Genomic DNA, 20,350 nt, shown 5'->3' with positions numbered 1-20,350 from the left:
CCAGTGGAGAAACTTCCTTTAATTTTCTTTTCTTATATCATTTTAATGTCATTAATAGGCAGCATAGAATGGGTTGGTGGTTTAGAACAGTGTTGCTTAATCTTTCTTTGTTCCTCCCGCTAAAGAGTCTTTTTAAACAGTTTTTTTCCTAATCAGCCTCCCACCTTCATAAAATTTTAATTCCACAGATATACTATATATCTAATTATGTATTATGTATATATATCTGTGTTTTATACATAAAGAGTAATCTTTTTTCGTGCTCCCTTCCCTTAAAGAGTCAGTGTTTGTTCCCTTGAGGTGATAACTGCCTGCATTGATTCTCATAGTTTACAGCAGTGGAATCTTAAAATTTTGGGCTTCAGGACCTTTATAGTCTCTAAAATTAATGAGTACTCTGAAGAACTTTTGTTTATGTGTGTTATATCTAGTGGTATTTATCATATTTCAAATTAAGGCTGAGAAAAATTACAAAATATTTATTAATTTATTTAAAAATAGTTTATGCAAAATTACCTTTCCCACCTATGGTTTAGTGAGAGAAGAGGCATTGTTAACATTTTTGCAAATCTCTTTAAGGTCTAGCTTAATAACAAACAGCAAGATACTCATAGTTGCCTCTGCATTCAATCTCTTACAGTGTTTAGAAAGAAAAAACAGTGTCATACAGATATGTAGTTGGAAAAGGAAGGAGTATTTTCATAACCTTTTCAGACAATAGAGGTTGCTGTTTGATATTACACCAAAACTTGACAATTTGTAGTTTCTTAAAGGGTTAGTTGCAGTGTAGAATCTCAAACTATATAAAAACTTTTTGTCCTGTTACTTTAAAATTCGTTGACCTATCCTTCGCTTTGAATTATCTTTTGTTCATGAGTACTTTTGTACTGTTGTACTTTCGTCGCTTGGAAAATATTGGGTTCACTGACTTCTGCAGATCTTCCAAATGTTCATATATAGTACCAACTACTAACATATCATTAATATCACCACTGATCTTATGAGAAACTAAAAACTGGAGCTACTTGTCAAGGTTTTTTTCACTTGAATATTGTCCTTGCCAATAAATACGATTAGCTGTTTTTCTTGAATTAACAGACTGACTTCATTCATTTTTGTGAAAATGTCTGCATGTACACAACTCTAAATAACCATAGTTTGTCAGTCATTCTTTGAAATAAAAAATGTGTTCCATGAAAAAGGTGACTTGATCAGCTTGCATCAAACAGTTGCACAAGTACTTTTTCTTCAAACAGTCATCATACTTTATGCAACAGGAATGCATTCTGTGTACTTCCCAGTTTGTCACAAAACATTAACAAGATGTGTGTGTTCACGGTCAAGATTTAATAAAATTAATAATTTTACTGTGAGAGTGTGGTGGTGAAGAATATGACTAGTAGTATATTTTGGTGCCACTGTCTTAATTTGGCTCCCTGTTAAGGCTCCAGGTGTTTTACCCAGCATTGCTTTTGCACCACTAGTGCGTACGTCAGCGTGGTGAAAAAGGCAGATAACTAGCTAGCCTTAGTGTGCAAACAGTTTTGACCTCCCTAGGGATTCATGGAGCACACTTTGAAAATCACTGATTTAGAACATGGACTTTGGAACCAGACTACCTCTACTGAATTATGGCAGCTCCATCACTTATTAGCTACTTCCATGACCTTGAGCAATTACCCTGATACCAAAAACCAAACACATGCTATCTCTAGGAACGTAGGCCAAAAAACTCAACGAAGTTTTGTTTAACGTTAGCTTTTCTATCCCATCATTATTTTTTTATTTGATATGTATATTGCAGAACAGAAGGAGAGGGAGGTGCCTAAAGTGTCATGTATTATAAAGCAGAGCAGCAAAGATTGAATTCTGAAATGACTTGCCATCATGGAGTAAGAAGGATGTTTGTTTAAACTCCCAAATTGTATTCCTAGGCTAAAGGTCTAAATATTCTGAGCAGTTTTAGGACATTTCATTTTAAAGGCAAATGCTAAGCCTACTGCTTTGTTTTATAATCTGGTCAAATGCATTATTGCTCTTGGTTCTGAAATTTGCGTTAAATCCCCCCCAACCCACAACAGTCTTTTCAAATGATTTAGGTGAAGAAAATATCTGTTAATGGTAAACAGTGAATACTTTCCTTCAGTGTTTATCAATTCAAGGAGACTTTAGTGGCAAAACGTTGTCCTCCTTTGATGGTCTTCTCCTTCATGATCTTTGTTTTTTTTGTTTTTTTGTTTTTTTGTTTTTGAGGAAGATTAGCCCTTAGCTAACTACTGCCAGTCCTCCTCTTTTTGCTGAGGAAGCCTGGCTCTGAGCTAACATCCGTGCCCATCTTCCTCTAGTTTATACGTGGGACGCCTACCACAGCATGGCTGCCAAGCAGTGTCGTGTCCGCACCCGGGATCCGAACCAGCAAACCGCGGGCCGCCGAGAAGCGGAACGTGCGAACTTAACCGCTGCGCCACCGGGCCGGCCCCCTCCTTCATGATCTTTGAACATAGACTCATCTGTAAACATACATGAACTTATTTTGGAGTAGCCTTCATTTCATTGAGGAGGGTTTTTTGTTTTTTTTATATCAAAGAACCTGTTATTCTGTCATGTTGTTCATGCCAAAGAACCACTTGCTGTATGGGAGAAATGACACGTGGGGTTCTTCCATCTGCTGTAATTGATTATTGCCTTCATGTGGTCTCCAAACAGTTCCTCTGTCCTGTTAGTTTTTTAAATTTTAAATACTTTTAGAAAATAGGGGCTGGCCTGGTGGCGCAGCAGTTAAGTTCGCATGTTCTGCTTCAGCAGCCTGGGGTTCAACAGTTCGGATCCTGGGTGCGGACATGGCACTGCTTGGCAAGCCATGCTGTGGCAGGCGTCCCACATATAAAGTAGAGGAAGATGGGCATGGATGTTGGCTCAGGGCCAGTCTTCCTCAGCAAAAAATAGGAGGATTGGCAGCAGATGTTAGCTCAGGGCTAATCTTCCTAAAATAAATAAACAAATAATTTGTTCCAAATTAGCCAGGTAGTATCTTCATTTAAGAGGACTTTAAAAGTACTGAAAAGGTACAAATCAGAGGAAAAGTCACCGTTAGCTTTGCCATCCTTGGATATATTCTTTCCTATTCTTTCTGATGATTAATAGATGCTCTTTTTTGTCCTAATTGGCAGTATATTGTATATACATTTCATATTGTGTCTTTTCATTCATTACATCAGCATTTTTCTCCTTCAGGGAGTATTCCTAAGATATTTGTAATGACGGCATAACTTTTGAAAAAATCCATTCTCATAATGTTGGATGTTTAAGTTATTTTACATTTGTCAACATTATAAGTATGCTGTGAAGCACATCTCTTGTATATTATCTTTATTTTTTTTTAAGATTTTATTTTTTTCCTTTTTCTCCCCAAAGACCCCTGGTACATAGTTGTGTATTCTTTGTTGTGGGTCCTTCTAGTTGTGGCATGTGGGACGCTGCCTCAGCGTGGTTTGATGAGCAGTGCCATGTCCGCGCCCAGGATTCAAACCAATGAAACACTGGGCCGCCTGCAGTGGAGCACGCAAACTTAACCAGTCGGCCACTGGGCCAGCCCCATCTTGTATATTATCCTTTGTTTTCTTTTCTGACTATACCCTAGTTATTCTATTCAAGAGCCCTGTAGGAGAATGACTAGTTCAGGGCAGTCTTTTACAAGGCTCTTAAGGTGAATTGCTAAGTTGCTTTCCAAAAAGGTTGAACCAGTTTCTCATTTTACCAGCATTCTGCCCATTTCTTCACCAGCATTGATATTATGTTACATGGTTTTTAAACAGAATAAATTATATGAGTTAAAACATGAACTTTGAGCAAAAGTCTAAATGCTTAGAAATTAATAGTGTAACATATAGCAAAACTTATATTTCTTATTACTAGGAGTCCAAACTGAACTAGACTCAAAGGATTTTCCTTAAGATTCTGATAGTGTGGAGTCTTCAGAACAGATACCTCTCTAGGAGATCTTTATACTTTCTGAGCCAGTACAAACCTGTTTGTGTAGAGTGGGTTGGACATAAAAGTTCAGTTTGTATCCTTTTGGTCTTTATTTTTTCTCTCTCTATCTTAGCCCTAGGTCTTGAGACAGCTGCATAGAATGGTTTAAGGGGGAAGCGTATGTGGGTTTTCCTTTCTTATGTAAAGCAAGTTTACATAATGTATGATTGTAGTGTGTATCTGAGTTCTTTGCTAATTATATGTAAATTTCAGGTGTGTGACAGAGGAACATGGCTCAAGAAACTAATCACAGCCAAGTGCCTATGCTTTGTTCTACTGGCTGCGGATTTTATGGAAACCCTCGTACAAATGGCATGTGTTCAGTATGTTATAAAGAACATCTTCAAAGACAGAATAGTAGTAATGGTAGAATAAGCCCACCTGGTAAGTATTTCTGTTAAAACATAGTAGTATTCATAATTGAGTTACACTTGGATAGCACAATGTACCCAATATACCTTTTTCTGCTCTCACATTGTAGTTATATTACTGTATTCATATCAGGAAAATTTTTTATTACATGTTGTGATTCTCAGTGTTAGGGAAACAGAAATAAGAGTATCCTTCCCCACTGAAAATAACTACTATAAATCCATTCTGTAGTCTTACTTGCTGTGCTACAGAATTCTATTGTCTTATTAAAATCGAGGCATACTTCAAGTATATAGTATAGCTATCTTGGAAAGTAAGGTGTAAGGCAGTGGGGACTATAAGAGGACGTTGGTTCTTTTATCTGAGTTTTGAAGCCAAAATAGTTGTAGACGGACAGAGTGGGTTATAGATAGCCACAGCTGACTTTAGCCAAAGCCTTGCTCCACTAGAAAGGAGAGATGTGGCAATTTGACTCAGAATAAGGGATGTTCAACCCTAGTTCACTTGAGTTCTTTATGCCTTTTGTGTGAAAGGTTTCTCTTGGAATTGAGGTGGGCGTTTGTCTCAGTAGTTGTGTAATGATCTTGAGGATTGTAAGCTTTACAAAAGTAAAGTATTAATAGTATTCATCTAGGATACTTTTGTATAGGTTAATGCCTAAATGTATAGATTTTTGTGGTTAATGAAAGTGCAGGCTGTTACTTAGTTTTAAAATTTGGTGTGGAGTCTTTCTCGTCACTGCTTTCATGTTTAAGCCAAAAGCTAAAACCATTTAATCAAAACTTCTTCAAATTTTCTTAAGGCTGAGATCAGATGAATATAAGCTTTTTTTGATTAAATCATCAGCTATCTTTCTGCCTTACGAAAAACATGGAAAATAATATAACCCAATGTGCTGAGCACGGATTTTAATTCTGAACCTGTTTCCCTTACTGCTAAGTTGTCTTTTATTTTAAATAACTCATTTGTACACTAGTACTTGGAAATTTTTTTTTAATTAAAGGGTTTGCGTGATATTGAGTCCTGAGAAATAGGAGTTTAGTTTATTAATACATACAATTTGTATATGGTTTCCTTCTTGCTTAAAATTAACATTTTTTCATTGGACAACTATTGAAAAATTTTAAACTAAAAGTCAGCATGTTCCTTACTATATTTTGTGGAAAATTGATCTTGGTTGTTTGAGATAAAGTGTTGGACTGCCCAGAGTACAGAATCTGTAATGTGAAATGTGGTACTGTTACAGCAACTTCTGTCAGTAGTCTGTCTGAATCTTTACCAGTTCAGTGCACAAACGACAGTGTCCCAGAAGCTCAGTCAACGTTAGACCCTACGTCTTCATCTGTGCAGCCAAGGTAAGATGTAGTCTCTGAATTTGATTGGAAAGCTAATGAAAAATAAAGACTATATTTATTTGATCAATTCTATTAAGGAAAACTATATAAAGTCACTTTAGAATTAATTGGCCTAAAATTGTATCTGTCTCATTATTATTGCTGACAAGTTAAAAAGGGCTTTTCATTGTTTTTACATTGGAATGGAGGTGGGAGGTTGTCTTTTAAGTCTCAGATTTCCTTTTTAGACAGCTTTTCCTTTATTCTTCCTCATAATCTATCCTGACCCATCCCTGAAGTCCTTTTGAAGTTAAGTTCTTCTAATTATAGTCTTATTTTGCAAGTATTAGTACTTTGTATTAAAAAAATAGTCTTGTCACAGATTCTCTTTATTCAATATCATGACGTCATACTCATATTTATTTGTATTGTAATGTATTTTTTCCTTTTTAACTTTGAATTCACATCATTTAGAAGCCTGAAAATACAGAAATATTTGTTTCATTTTTATTCTGTTGTTAGGAAACAAATATTAAGTTTCTACTCTGTAGTTCCTTCTTGCAGTTCATAATAAGAAATGTTCAGTTCTGCTATGCCAGTATATCATTTACAACTTCGTTTTAGGGTCCCTTAAGCAGATCTTTAGCATGCTAATTTTCATTTAGCGAATTCATACACAAAGGACACACGCACACTTCCTTTATTTCCAAAGAAATAAACTTCTGGTCCAAATTGGTCTCTAGTTTCAAAGCTCTATGGTTATGTCTAAGTTATAAAAAAGTATCTCTTGTGTTACTTCTTGTCTTACTGATCTACTTAGATATGTTGAACTCTTCTTATGTCATTTTAGGTACTATTCATACATAGAGATCACCTTTTAAAATCTATAAATATATTTGCTTTTCTAGCCCTGTATCAAATCAGTCACTTTTATCAGAATCTGTAGCATCTTCCCAAGTGGACAGTACATCTGTGGACAAAGCAATACCTGAAACAGAAGACCTGCAAGGTTTGCAAATGAACTAGCATGTATTTTGTCATTTGTTTAACATTCGAGTGTCACAGGCCAGGCCCTGTCCTAGCTGCGTATATTTTTTAAATTACCTGCCTAAAATACATAATTTTCTATTTGTTTTCTTTGTGAGCAGAATATTTTATATTCTCAAGTATTTAATTGACTGAAATGTTGGGAGTCATTTCTCACATATATAATTATATCATTGGCATAAACATAGAAAATTTAGAATTTGTTTACTTTGAGAAATAGAATTAAATGAATGAGTGGTGGTATTCTATTCTCTTTTGCTATTTTGGCCAGTTTAATCTAAATAGTACTTCATCTCCAAGCAAACTGGGGCTGCTGGCTTGAGAGAAATCTCTTGTTTTATGACTCAGATTGTCTAAGAGACTATTTAACTTGACTAGCAGTCACCCCTCTTTCCCCATCTGTGACTTACAGCACAATAGTCACATTCAATTACTTGTGTCTCCGGCATAGTGCCTCTTATTCTTGCCTGTGCTCTTTATATCTCCATTATGTGGATCAAAGTGATCTAGGAAGACTTGAAAATGTGTATGAAGGCTTTCTTAGTGGACAGAGATAGTAGAGGAAGCATTCAGGAGGCTGTTAAATAATCTATGCTTAATTAGTTATATTCTACCAGTGTGTAGAAACAATGTGTTAATTCAAGAAGGACATTCTGGAAAGACAAGCCCAAGGATGAGCATTGTGTCATTTTGCCTATGGAATGATTTAAAGAGAGAAGATGCTCTGACCAGTGAAACCTTCCATTGTACATGGTGTCACAGGGTGGCAACAGATATATCAGGCAATCTTTAGTTTGCTTAAGTTTAAATGTAGTTAAGCTAGGTAATTCCCCTTGCTCTGGTATCATGCCCAAGAAATGATTAGCACAATTTTACTATCTGTAGATTTTGCTATAGCAAGAAAATATACTATCCTGGTCATAAGTATTCTACTCCATCCAGCATATTATTATAAATTCATAAATATTATAAGCAAATAATTAATTTTTTAGTTAAAAAGACAAGTTTAAGGAAGAGCAGAAATGAGAGATATTTTTAAAGTAGGAATAGAAAAATTCCCAAGATGTAGTTATCCATTGGACATGGGAAATGAGACAAGGGTGGTGTTAAAGCTTTCAATTTTATGACAGTGGCAATGATGTGATTGCTTTAAACAAGGAGACTGAAGAAAGGAATATTGTTAGACAAGATTTTAGATATAGTAAGTTGGAAGTGATCAAATTTCAAAACTAAAAGAGCTCAATTGGAAATTGTAGGTAGATAATAGGTATTTAAATGTTTGATCGGTATTTATGTCTAAGATTTGGACGTCCTTGGCACAGGCTGAAAAACGAGAGTTTAAAATCAAGAAGAGCAAGTAGGATAATGAGTCAGCGAAGGGGAAAGGAAGAAGTCATCTAGATCCTGGTTAGTTTTCGGCTACAGATGCCAAGGGAGAATTTCAAGAAGCAAGGGTTGCTTAGCAGTTTTGAGAGATGGCCAAGTAAGGAAGAATGGAAACAGGCTGCTAATCATGAAAATGTTACTTTTGTCTTATGATAGAACAAATTTTAGAATGTTGGTAGTGAAAAACTGTATGCTGCTCAAGGATACAATAGCAGTTATTGTACAAGTGTGACAAAGAGTGAAGATTATAAATTGGTGAAGTATCATAATATGAAATGCTTTTATACCATTCATGGTAAATAAAGAACAACATAGTTTTCTCCACCTAGCCCTGAGTACATTAATGCAAAAGGTGGTCTTGATACCATGTTAGGAAAAGTTGTAGGGGGTTTTAAGAATTTATAGACTCCTTTTGTCATGTGTGATTTCAATGACTTTCAGGTTAAACCAGTATTAACTTTTAAGTATCTTTAAAAACCAGCATTCATAATTTCAGCATAGCAGAATCTTTGAAAAAATCAGGTGCAAGTTTCATCTGACTTTGAGAGCATTAGTTTTCAATATGTAAAATCTCTTAACAGCTTGGTTTTAAAAAATATCTTACTTATACTATTGAATTAATGTCTTTTTTTATCATAAACATGCACACAAATATGTGTGTCTATATATATATATATATATATATACATACACTCATAACTCATAAATGTGCTTGTGATTTTCCTGTTTATTAGGAACACACGCAGAGAATTTTTTTTCCATCTATTTGATAGATGGATGAAAAGAGACAGAGAGAGACAAAGTCTTTGACTCAAGTCCTATGGTCATTTGAGCTGGAACTTGAACCCAGGCACCTGACTGTAGGCCAGTATTCTTTCTCCTAGACAGTTGTGGTGCTTCCTGGACTGGGATGTGGATGTATGTGTTCCTCTTGCCACATCCAGCCCCTCTCACTTCACAGGGTAGGATCAATTGGTTTGGTGACCTACCCAGATATATGTTTTCTTCCTTTTTACTCTATTTGCATCCCTCAAGGGAAATTTATTTAGATAGGAAGACCACCCCAGATGGAAGAGGGTACCTGAGTAGCAGCTGTGTGCCTAAGCCAGAATTTCCTAACATTTTTTATTGGACTTTTCAGAATAGTGTCGTTGAAGTAGCTTTTTTCTCAGTAGATATCCTGCTTATAGTTAGGATATGTTGCCACCAGGTGGGTGATACTGCTTTCATTTTGTCCTTGTGGCTCCAAAGACATGGCTCTGAAGAATTTTTATTCTTCATTTTATTCTCATGTTTAATTGGGGATTTAGCATGTTTCTCATTTAATTATGCTTTTTAATTTAACAAATAGCAGTACCTCACTTACACAGTGTCACTTACGAATGTCAGATTTCCAGTTCACAAAAGCTAGCTTTAAAAAAAAAAAACTTTTAAGTGTTTTGGTCCGCTCTAAACTATCATATTTGATTGCCTGATTGCCTTATTGAACAAAATGCTTAACTTCTGTTGACCTCTCTGTCCATCAAAGATTGGAACATAGTAAAAGGAATATGGAATTTGGTTTCAGAGGTTCTGTTTTCATATCTTGACACCCCCCACTACTCTAAGCCTTGTTTTCATTACTTTTAAAGGAGAATAATAACCGTGTCCACCTTATAGGGTATTAGAAGTCAGTACAATAATGGAGGTAAAATGAGCTTTGTAAACTACAAAGGATGTTCTTATTCTTTATAATGCAACAGTGACTTGGGAGTTCTAGGAGGCTTAGGATAAGAGAATCTTGAAGCTTTCCAACAGTAGTATGAAATCACATACTAAGGTGGTAAGCTCTCCATCACTGAAACATTCTGGAAAGCTAGAGTTATTGTCAGGAACAATGTAGAGGGGATTGCTGCCCTGAGTGGCAGAGTGAACTATAATTCTCAGACTCTTTTCAGCTCTGAGGGTTCCTCACTTTACACAGAGTTGAATTGTCAAATCAGTGGTTCAGAACAATCAGAAACAGTCCCTTTGGACTAATTTAGGAAAGCTGTCCAGATTAAAAATTCGAGATTTGTTCTGATTTTAACGAGTGGGTGAGAACAGCCAAAACAGTCTTGACAAGGTAGAACAAAGTTGGAGGAGGACTAACAATTCCCAACTTCAGAACCTGAATACAAGCTACAGTAATCAAGCCTACGTGGTACTAGCATGAAGCTAGTTACACAGATCAAGGAATAGAATTGAGAGTCCAGAAATACACTCCTGCTTTTTGCGGGCAGTTGATTTTCAACAAGGGTGCCAAGATCATTCAATAGGGAAAGAATAGTCTTTTCAACAAATGATGCTGGGACTTTTTTTTTTTTAGATTGTTACCTTTTTTTGTTTTTAAGTATGCTTTTTTTGGTGAGAAAACATCTGTTGCCAATCTTCTTTTTTTTCCTCCCCAAAGCCCCAGTACATAGGAGTATATCCTAGTTGTAGGTCATTCTAGTTCTTTTATCTGGGATGCCGCCACAGCATGGCTTGATGAGCAGTGTGTAGGGCTGGGCACAGAATCCAAACCAGCAAACCTGTGCCACCAAAGTGTAGCGCATGAACTTAACCACTTGGCCACAGGGCTGGCCCCAATGCTGAAACGTTTAAAGGAATGAATTTGTACCCCTCCCTCATACCATATACAAAAAGCTACCCAGAATACTTCAGACACCTAAATGTAAGAGCTAATACTATAAAACTTTCAAATGATAACAGGTGTAAATCTTCATGACCTTCAATTAGGCAATTAGGCAATTGTTTCTTAGATATGACACCTAAAAAGCACGAGCAGCCAAAGAAAAGATAGATAAATTGAACTACATCAAAATTAAAAACTTACTTTTGCTTCCAAGGACATGATAAAGAGAGTGAAAAGACAACCCACAGAATGGGAAAAAGAATTTATAAATCATATATGTGGTAAGAATATATAAAAAAAATTACAATTCAACAATAAAAAGACAACCCAATTTTTAAAAGGATAAAAGATTTGAATAGACATTTCACCAAAGAAGATATATAAATGGCCAAGTGTTGTTAAGGATGTGGAGAAATTTGAACGCTCACACATTGTTGTAGGGAATGTAAAATTGTGCAGCCACTTTGGGAAACACTTTGGCAGTTAAAAAGTTAACTCAGAAAGTTAAACAGATGTAACTATATGACCCAGAAATTCCATTCCGAATTCCCAAGAGATTGAAAATATGTGTCCACACAAAAACTTGTGTAAGACTCTTCATAGCATTATTATTCATAGTTACCAAAATGTGGAAACAACCCCAACGGCCATCAGCAGATCATTAGATAAATAAAGTATGGTATATCCACACAGAGGAATGTTACTCAGCCATATAAAGGCATGAAGTTCTGATACATAGAGCAACATGAATGAACTTTGAAAACATGCTAAATAAAGGAAGCCAGGTACAAAAGGCCACATACTGTATGATTCCGTTTATATGAAAGATAGGCATAGTGAAGAGGGCTTTTTTGCTGGCGAAAAAATTGTGAGAGCAAAAGCATACAGGTAGGAAAAGATGAAATTTGGGAAATAGAACAACAGCTGCTGCGGTGGCTAGTTCTGGCAAGTATATGTTGGAACTAAAGCCGGAAAGGTGATTTAGAACCAGATCATAGGAAATCCCTAAGGTATTTGTTTCTATCAGTGGTCAAGGTAGCGAGACATTTTGAAGATTGGCTCCTTTTTGTTTGTTTGGTTTTTAAGATGACACAAAGTTGTTTTTTGAGAAGATTAAGAGTTTCTTGCCCCCCAGATAGCTGCTAATAAAAACTGATCTCACTGCAGAGCTACCCTGTCCAGGATGGTGGCCACTAGCCTCGTATAGCTGCTGAGCACTTGAAATGTGGCTAGTCCAAAGTTAGATATTTAGTACATGTTTATTTGCTAGTTACACTGTAAGTGTAACATATACACTGGGTTTTGAAGACTTATTACCAAAGAAAATGTGAAGTATTTCAGAAATATTTTTCATATTGATTACATTTTATATGGTAATATATTTTTATCTATTTTTACTTTTTAACATGGCTGCTAAAAAATATAAAATTAAATATATGACTCATTATATTTCTTTTGGACCCTGCTACTATACAGGCTTATTTTTCTCTTGAATTTTTAAGTTTTTCTCATTTTGTAAAGAATTTTTGAACTAGGAATAATTTAAAGATCAGTTGGTCCAACTTCTTGTTTTGCATATAAGAAAATGAGGTCCAGAGAAAGGAAATGAATTTTATCACAATGGATCATTGTAAAAGTGTACACTCATTCAATAAGTAACTGTTGAACAGCTGTTCTGTGTCAGCACTGGGAGTACAATGGTGAGCAGAAATAGTCCCCTCAAAATGCTTAGTCTAATCCTTGAATGAGGAGACTTGTCATGACTCTGAGGAAGGTATACATGACAGAGATATTGTATCTACTGTAAGGTAATGTTTGGGGGTTACCTATAAATGTTATGTTCAGTTTTATTTTTTACCATGTGTATGACTATGCCTCCAAACCAAGATAGTGCTAAATAGTTTTGTGTACTCATTGTTATATTTGTGTACTTTTTTCTTTCTTTCTTTCTTTTTTTACAGGACCCAGAGCAGAGGGCCTTGTTCCTCTTGAATGTGATCCTCCATGTGGGTAGTTAAACTAATTTTACCTGCCTGGTGTTGTTTGAAGTATCTTAAAAGTAGTGGCCAACAGACTTTGTCTAGTTGGGATTCCCATTAAAAATTAAGTTAGCAAGTGCTATACAGTTTATTTCACAGCTTTTATGCCATTGCTTTGGCCTCCCAAATAGACCTTTAGGACCAGTGGATGCAACATAGGCAGCCGCCTGTTCTTAATCATTAACAAGCAGGTGATCTGTTTCCAATTCTCATTTCAGAATGTGAAAAGCTGCCTAGTTCTGAGGAAACTGTCCATATTTTGGCTTCAAGTTCAATAAGATTATGATCTTTTGGCCTTTAATCCAGTATACGGCCCTTATAAAAGATTTAATTGTTTCCTTTTACATAACTTAGAGTTTGATAAATCATGCTTTGGTCTTAAATCTCATATATAAACAGGAAAGTGGGGTAATTTCTGGGTATCATAGACTTTTACAGAGTACTATGTCATCTTGCCCATGAATTCATTTGGTGAATGTTTAAATTCAGGCTGACAGCCACTAGTTTAAGGTAAGCTGAGGTTACCTTGGTCTAATGGGGATATAGTGGACATTGATCAGCCTCAAATTTGAGCCCTAGCTTAAAAAAAGCATTTACATTGCCAATATTTAACTGATCCCTAAGTTTAAAGGTTGTGCATTTGCCTTAGTTAAAAAGAAACCTTTTCCCTTGGGCGGATCTCTGGGGTTCATACTGTGAAATGTCTTTGTTGAGGTATGCAGTAGCATTTCTATGCATAGCAGATAAATGTATTTCCACGCTTCTCCATTTCCAGATACCATTCAAAGTTTGTGTCTCAGTGGTTACAGCCAGTTTCGTTAAAATTGTAATCTTGTGGTAGCGTTGTTACTGCCATTAAAGCATTATTTATATTTGCTTATTTGAATATCAGACTCTTGGGAAAACAGGTTAGACATTATGGCTTATAGATTTCAAAGACAATAAATATAGTAGATTTCCTGATTTCAAGTTAAACTATTTTTGAGCTCTTTACACAAAGCTAAACTTTATCTGATACTGTTCTAGGGGCTGGGGATAAAAAGCAATAAATAAGACATTCAGCCCCTGCCTCATGGAGCTTACATTCTAGAGATATTTATTAAAAATAAAAGGTTTTATGTGTCCATATTCTGTTTCAAAAATAAAATGTTTATATTAGTAGAACTGTCTCCCATCTAGCTTCAGAATGTTTAGGTGCAGTAATCGTGTTATAGGGTTCTTCATTCTTGCATATTTACTTGTTAGTTTGTGGAATTTTGCCTTTTGTCCTGTTTTTTTAAAATATGAGATAACATGTTAACATAAGCAGCTTAGAATCCATTATACCAAATGTTTGAGCATCTGCTATGTGTAGTTCACTATGATAGGTGCTGGAGATTCAAAAAGGGAATAAGATACCATCCCTCTCCTCAACGGGCTTACAGTGTAGTTGGGGAAACAGGGCACATAAATACAAAAGGTAAGTAATTCAGTAATTCAATTCAACAGATCTTTATTGAGTGCCTGCTGTGTGATAGGAGGCACTGGGTTAGGCACTGGTAACAGGGATGAAAAGGACAGGTTCTTGTCCTGAAAGAGTTCACGTAAAGCTAAGTCAAGTCAAATAGGCAATTAATAATAGTGTGGAAAGTGCAGTTGGGGCACATAGTAGGGTTTCCTATTCTGAGTTGTGGGGAAGGGAATGGAGTAAGTGTTGTTGATATAAGTGTAAACAAGAAAGACAATTGGACTTAGCCAGATAAAGAGAGGGACAAGAAGGCATGGAAAAAGTGTTCCACATAGAAAGGACAACTTTTCAAAAGCCCAGAGGGAAGAGAGAATTTGGTATGTTCAGGAATACTACAGATACTTCAGTACAACTGAAGCATGGAGTATTATTGAGGAATGGTGAGAGACAAGGCTAGAGAAAGAAGGATGAGAAAAATCATGAAGCACCGCTGGACTTCATCCTGGGGGGTAGTGGGAAGTCATCAAAGAACTTCAAACGTTGGGGGGCACATCATTAGATTTTCACTTAAGGCAGATGATTAGATGCAATATCTGAAGCATGGATTGAAAAGGGGGCTCTTGTGAAGTGCCCAGTATTTGGTAGAGACTTTTAAGGGAGTTAATGGTAATTAGAATGAAAAGCTGCAGAGACAGGAGTTTCCTGGAGAAAGGGATACTTGAGCTTAATCATAAAAAAAAGAAAAAGAGGACCTAGATGAAATGAAGGAGAGAAAGGAAGCCCTTTTGAATTGGTAACAGTCTGAGCAGAGGTGCCTAGTATAGCCCCGTAGATTGGTTGAGCAGTAGATTCCTGAAGGACTGGTTGGTGACACAATATCAACTTGATCTGTGGCAGGCCACTGACTGTTTTTAGAGCAAGATGTCATGTCTGCTAGGTCATGTTTATGGACTCTACTCTGGTGATAGAATTCAGGAAGGCCAGGGTAGTTAGTGACGGGAGGGAGGGGGTCACATTATTTAGGATGTACGGGCAGTAATTTGACTTGAATCTTGTTGCAGCTGGCCTTGATTTCACTACGTTAATGCAATTTATTGTCTAATTATAACATTTTAATAAATTTATCTTATTCCTAGCATTTTAAAGGTATTATTTGAAACATTCTGAGAATTTTAAACATACTTAGTATTCCACTGAATCTTGGTTTCAGCCTTTTTTTCCTTGTTCTCTGAGAAATCTACATAGCTCTGACCCCAGCAATATTTAGAAGTTTACACATGGCCATTTTCTTATACGTTCTCTTAGAAACCCAAGTTGTGTCTGTGTGTGTGTCTGTGTGTGTGTCTGTGTGTGTGTGTGCACGCGCATGCATGCGCACGTGCCTTTTATTGGTCAAATACATAATTTTTAGAAAAATTAGAAAATACAGCACTTTCTAGAGCTACTGTTAGCACGTCAATGTATTTTTCTAGATCTGCATGTGTGTATGTATACATACATATATACGTACATACATTTAACAAAAAGGGGGTAATATTGTATAAACTACTTTGTAACTTAATGTGAGCATCTTTCCATGCTAATAGATAAAGTTCTCGGTTATTCTCTGAATAACAGATCAGTGGAGGTCAGGGGACAACCACCACCAAATATCAAATCTTACTGAATAAGTTTTACCACCTTCCTATTTCTGTCAGCTTCAGTATCAGATACAGCACAGCAGCCATCTGAAGAGCAAAGCAAGTCTCTTGATAAACCAAAACAGAAAAAGAATCGCTGTTTCATGTGCAGGAAGAAAGTGGGACTTACTGGTAAGGGCCTAAATCAAATGGTTTAAAATTAAGATTGTTTTAAAATAACTCATGGCTTACTATTACTGGCTTCAATTAAGATTGTTTCTGTTCCCATGATAGTTAATACTGGGTATGCATCAGTTTCTGAATTTTCCTGAAGAAATAAAAGTAGCTTTAATTGTATACCTAAAAGTTAAATGAATAGCTTTTCTTTTAAAAATTCATTTCAGCTGAGTTTGAGAATATTAGACAAATAAAGTCAGTGTGCCAGGTGCTGTGAAAGGGCAAAGATGTGGCTCTTGCCTTCAAAGAGCCAGAAAATGTGCATGAGAGAGAATATTTAAGTACTTGGTGAGCTGTGAGATACTTTGTATAAAATGGCTAATCATAGGTTGTTGCGAGGGTTCAGTGAGTTAATACATGTAAGGTGATTAGCCTCGTGCTGCCTCACAATAAGTAATGAGTATACGTTGACTAATGTAACAGAGCTCTTAGATGGTATTGTTATTAAGAGAGGGAGAAAAAATGTTCAAAAGACTACTTGGGTATTTAGTAAAGAAAGTACGTTGAGTGCAGTCAGATAGATTGCTTTGGGAATTCAGGGACAGGAGAATTAATTTTTATAAGAGAAGTGTGGAGTAGAGGTCTTTAAAGGAATGTATGAAGGCAGAATGTTTCAGCTGAGTCTTGAAGGATAGGGAGGATTTATAATTCTGCATTTCAGGCAGAAAGAATAGCTTGAATGAAAACTCAGAAAGGAAAGAATAAGGCATATTCAGGGAGCATAAATGGGGAATGTAGCTGTAACTCAGCTGAAGCTGAGTTCAGAGAGGTTAAGTAATTTGCCTATGTTAGTAAGGAGATTCATGCTTTGGGCAACCTAACTCTAGATCCCATGCACTTAATCACTCAGCCAAAGTATAGTCAGCATCTCCAGTGGAGGTTACCTAAGGAAAGTAATACGGATACTGTGTTGTGTGTTAACAGTTCTGTCAGAAATTTCATTTCGTCTTTCTTAATTAAATTTTAAGATTGCGTTCTAAGCATATGCTTATTTTCCTATTGTAGTATTTGTATTCGAGAAATGTTTTCACATTTTCAATTTAGCAATCCAGTTTTTTATAGGAAGTAATTGTGGCTGTGTCACAGGTGGAAAAACTTGAGCTCAGAGAAGTGGGTATGCCTTGCTGGGGTACAAACCTATGTTTGCATATAGGAACAAGAAATGGAGCTATCAGGTAGTGAATTTTGAGAACGTTACTAGGTCATGAAACTGCTTGTTTAGAGTGATTCTTAGATTGCTGCCCTAAATACGTGATCTTTTTCCCATTAATTATGCTGAGGAGCTAATACTTAGACCTTCCATCAACTCACATATGTGTGTTAATCCATTTTCAGGCTTTGAATGCCGGTGTGGAAATGTTTACTGTGGTGTGCACCGTTACTCAGATGTACACAATTGCTCTTACAATTACAAAGCTGATGCTGCTGAGAAAATCAGAAAAGAAAATCCAGTAGTTGTTGGTGAAAAGATCCAGAAGATTTGAACTCCTGCTGGAATACAAAATCCTTTGACCATCTGCAAACTAAAAATTGACTTGAGGTTTTTTTTTCCTAGTCGTTGGGAATGTAGAGCAATGTATCTTGCATAGAACTTTTAATCATGCATGTCATCAGAAGAATAGATTTTTGTTTTTGTTTTGAAAATGACTCTGAACATTTATTTCCATTGCAGTTTCTGTGGCCGAAAAGACTTAAGTAAACTTTACAAGTATTATCCTTTAAGATCATTTTAATTTTAGTTGAGTGCAGAGGGCTTTTATAACAAATATGGAGAAATTTTGGAGGGTTGTGATTTTCCCAGTATTAAACATGCATGCGTTGATCTTGCAGTTTATTTTCTCATTGTGTATGTATATATAGCTTTTTCTCTGCAGCATGATTTCTCTTTCGATAATGCCCTTGAGGGCACAACTAGTTATCAGTAACTGAATGTATCTTAATCATCATGGCTGCTTCTGTTTTTTCATTAACAAAGGTTATACATATGTTAGCGTATAGTTTCTTTGTACCCACTATTTATGTCTGAATCATTTGTCACAAGGGAGTGTGTGCTGATGAGATTCTAAGTTTGTGTGTTTTTAAATTTTTTTGAGCAAGGGAAAGGAAAAGCTGTATGCGTTTCATTGCTGACTGCAGGTTTCTTTCACATTACGTTCATCAGTCTGTATATACAATATGAAGAATGATCTGAAGTAATTGTGCTGTATTTATGTTTATCCACCAGTCTTTGATTAAATAAAAAGGAAAACCGTAGCATTCCCTTGTGTTACTTTTTCTATATATTCTTTCTGGTAGTTCATTTCGATTTTTGGTCCTTTGGTTTTCTACTTTATTAATTTTGTAAGAGTACTACTGTCATTCATCTTGTATCTATTTATCACTAATCTTTTGATGATAAATTGTATTCTTAGATTCCTGTAAATTGAAGATATCAGCGTTTCTTTAAAGCCAGGAACTTCTTTCTATCACTTGGATGTCATATTTTCTTGCCTGATTTTCTGTTCTGCACTCTCTCATTGAATTAGCATCTAGTAAAAGCTTCTTTTTCTGGTAAGATTAGAGAAACTGAAAGAGCATAATTCAAACATGGCAATTAGAAAATTCTGGAGTAGGAAGACCCTCAAGATCATTTGTCCTGTGGTTTTCAAACTTATTTGCCAGCAACCATTTTTTTCAACATGAAATATGTAAAACAGATGAAAGCAGTATTTTACAATATAAATTTATAGGTTTAAATTTGTTGTTTTTTTTTAAAATTTTTTTCCTTTTCCTCCCCAAAGCCCCCCAGTACATAGTGGTATGTTCTTAGTTATTGGTCCTTCTAGTTGTGGCGTGTGGGACGCCGCCTCAACATGGCCTGATGAGCGGTGCCACGTCCGCACCCAGGATTTGAACCGGTGAAACCCTGGGCCGCTGAAGTGGAGCGCACAAACTTAACCACTTGGCCATGGGGCCAGCTCCCTAAATTTGTTTACTTACTACTCTACTTGTGTGTTCTATCTTAGTATGTAATGATGGCTTAGGATTAAAGTCTGTAAATGTAATTTATCGCATTAACAGATTAAAATAAGAGAAGACTGTATAACAATCTCAATAGATTCAGTTAACGTATATAATAGAGTTTAACATCCATTTATGATAAAAACTGTTGATAAATTAGTGCTAGAAAGGAGTTTCCTTAAGCTGATAGTTTCTATGTAAAACCAACCAAACAAAAAAGCAAGCACGTTCCAGAAAGAAAAAAACTCATTCACTTTTAAAAGGGCTACCTGCTATCACTACTTACATTCAAAATTGTGTTGGAGATCCTAGAAAATAGAGTAAGTCAAAACAAAGTCATAAGAAGTAGAAAGGAGGAAACACTATTTGTACATTACATGTTTGTTTTTGTAGAAAACCCAATTCTATAGAGAAAGTACTAGAAATACAAAGTTTAGGTAGCTAGATACAACATTGATTTTCAGAAGCCAGTTGCATTTCATTACAGCAGTCATAACTAAAAAACACCATTTAGAATAGTATCAATACCAGGTACTTAGAAAATTAACAATATATGTCAAAGACCTCTTTAGGAAAACTCTAAAGCATTATTTCGGCATAATAACTAAGACCAAAATAAATAGACATGTTCATGCTAGAAAGACAATTATCATAAAGATGTTATTTATAGACCGATAGATTCAAAGCTGGTCCACTCAAAATCCCACCAGGTTTTCTAATGGAGCTTGTTAAGGCAGTTCTAAAGTAAAAGGTAAAAGAAAGCGAAGGGCTAGGACATTTCAGAAAATTAAGAGCAGGGATGTGGGCACTTGTCACATGTTAGGACTCACTATGAAGCAATGTTAATTAAAATAGCATGATATTTGCTAAGGGATGTACAGATTTCCCAATGGAATAGACTAGATTACCCAGAAGAACCATGCATGGACTGAATTCTGGTATAAGAGAGACGTGGCACACCACACTGGGGAAAGGAGTCTGTCTGTCTGGTAATTAGAGCTAGAACAATTGGTTATCTGTATGGGAAAAGGTGAAAATTGATCCCTATCTCACACCAGACATAAGAAAAGAAAGAAATGTCTTAAATGTAAAAGACAAAATTTTAAAACTCAGGAAAAAAAAAGTAAAGGTGACTGCTGCTTAGACCTTGGGATAGAGAAGGACTACTTAAGACACAAGGC

At 35.9% G+C, this 20,350-nt stretch overlaps 1 protein-coding gene across 24 annotated transcripts in view; it reads left to right on the top strand.

The window, feature by feature from the left end:
- ZFAND6 (zinc finger AN1-type containing 6) overlaps positions 1 to 18,425 on the top strand; it is an 80,625-nt gene extending 62,200 nt beyond the window's left edge. For 13 of the 24 annotated variants that reach the window (XM_070497196.1, XM_070497206.1, XM_070497200.1 and 10 more), the window contains 6 exons: positions 4,246 to 4,416; positions 5,651 to 5,759; positions 6,647 to 6,747; positions 12,789 to 12,833; positions 16,011 to 16,124; positions 17,505 to 18,425. In XM_070497196.1, coding sequence (XP_070353297.1) covers positions 4,263 to 4,416; positions 5,651 to 5,759; positions 6,647 to 6,747; positions 12,789 to 12,833; positions 16,011 to 16,124; positions 17,505 to 17,653 — 672 coding nt within the window. In that variant the 5' untranslated portion in view covers positions 4,246 to 4,262 and the 3' untranslated portion in view covers positions 17,654 to 18,425. The remainder of the gene's footprint in view (positions 1 to 4,245; positions 4,417 to 5,650; positions 5,760 to 6,646; positions 6,748 to 12,788; positions 12,834 to 16,010; positions 16,125 to 17,504) is intronic. The other 11 variants (XM_070497251.1, XM_070497256.1, XM_070497254.1 and 8 more) reach the window with 1 other exon arrangement.
- Positions 18,426 to 20,350: the final 1,925 nt, after the last annotated feature.

This window comes from Equus asinus, chromosome 2, assembly GCF_041296235.1.
Source record: "Equus asinus isolate D_3611 breed Donkey chromosome 2, EquAss-T2T_v2, whole genome shotgun sequence".
Taxonomy (NCBI): domain Eukaryota; kingdom Metazoa; phylum Chordata; class Mammalia; order Perissodactyla; family Equidae; genus Equus; species Equus asinus.
Note: the sequence above shows the minus strand (reverse complement) of the source record. Positions and strands in the feature narration are given on the sequence as shown.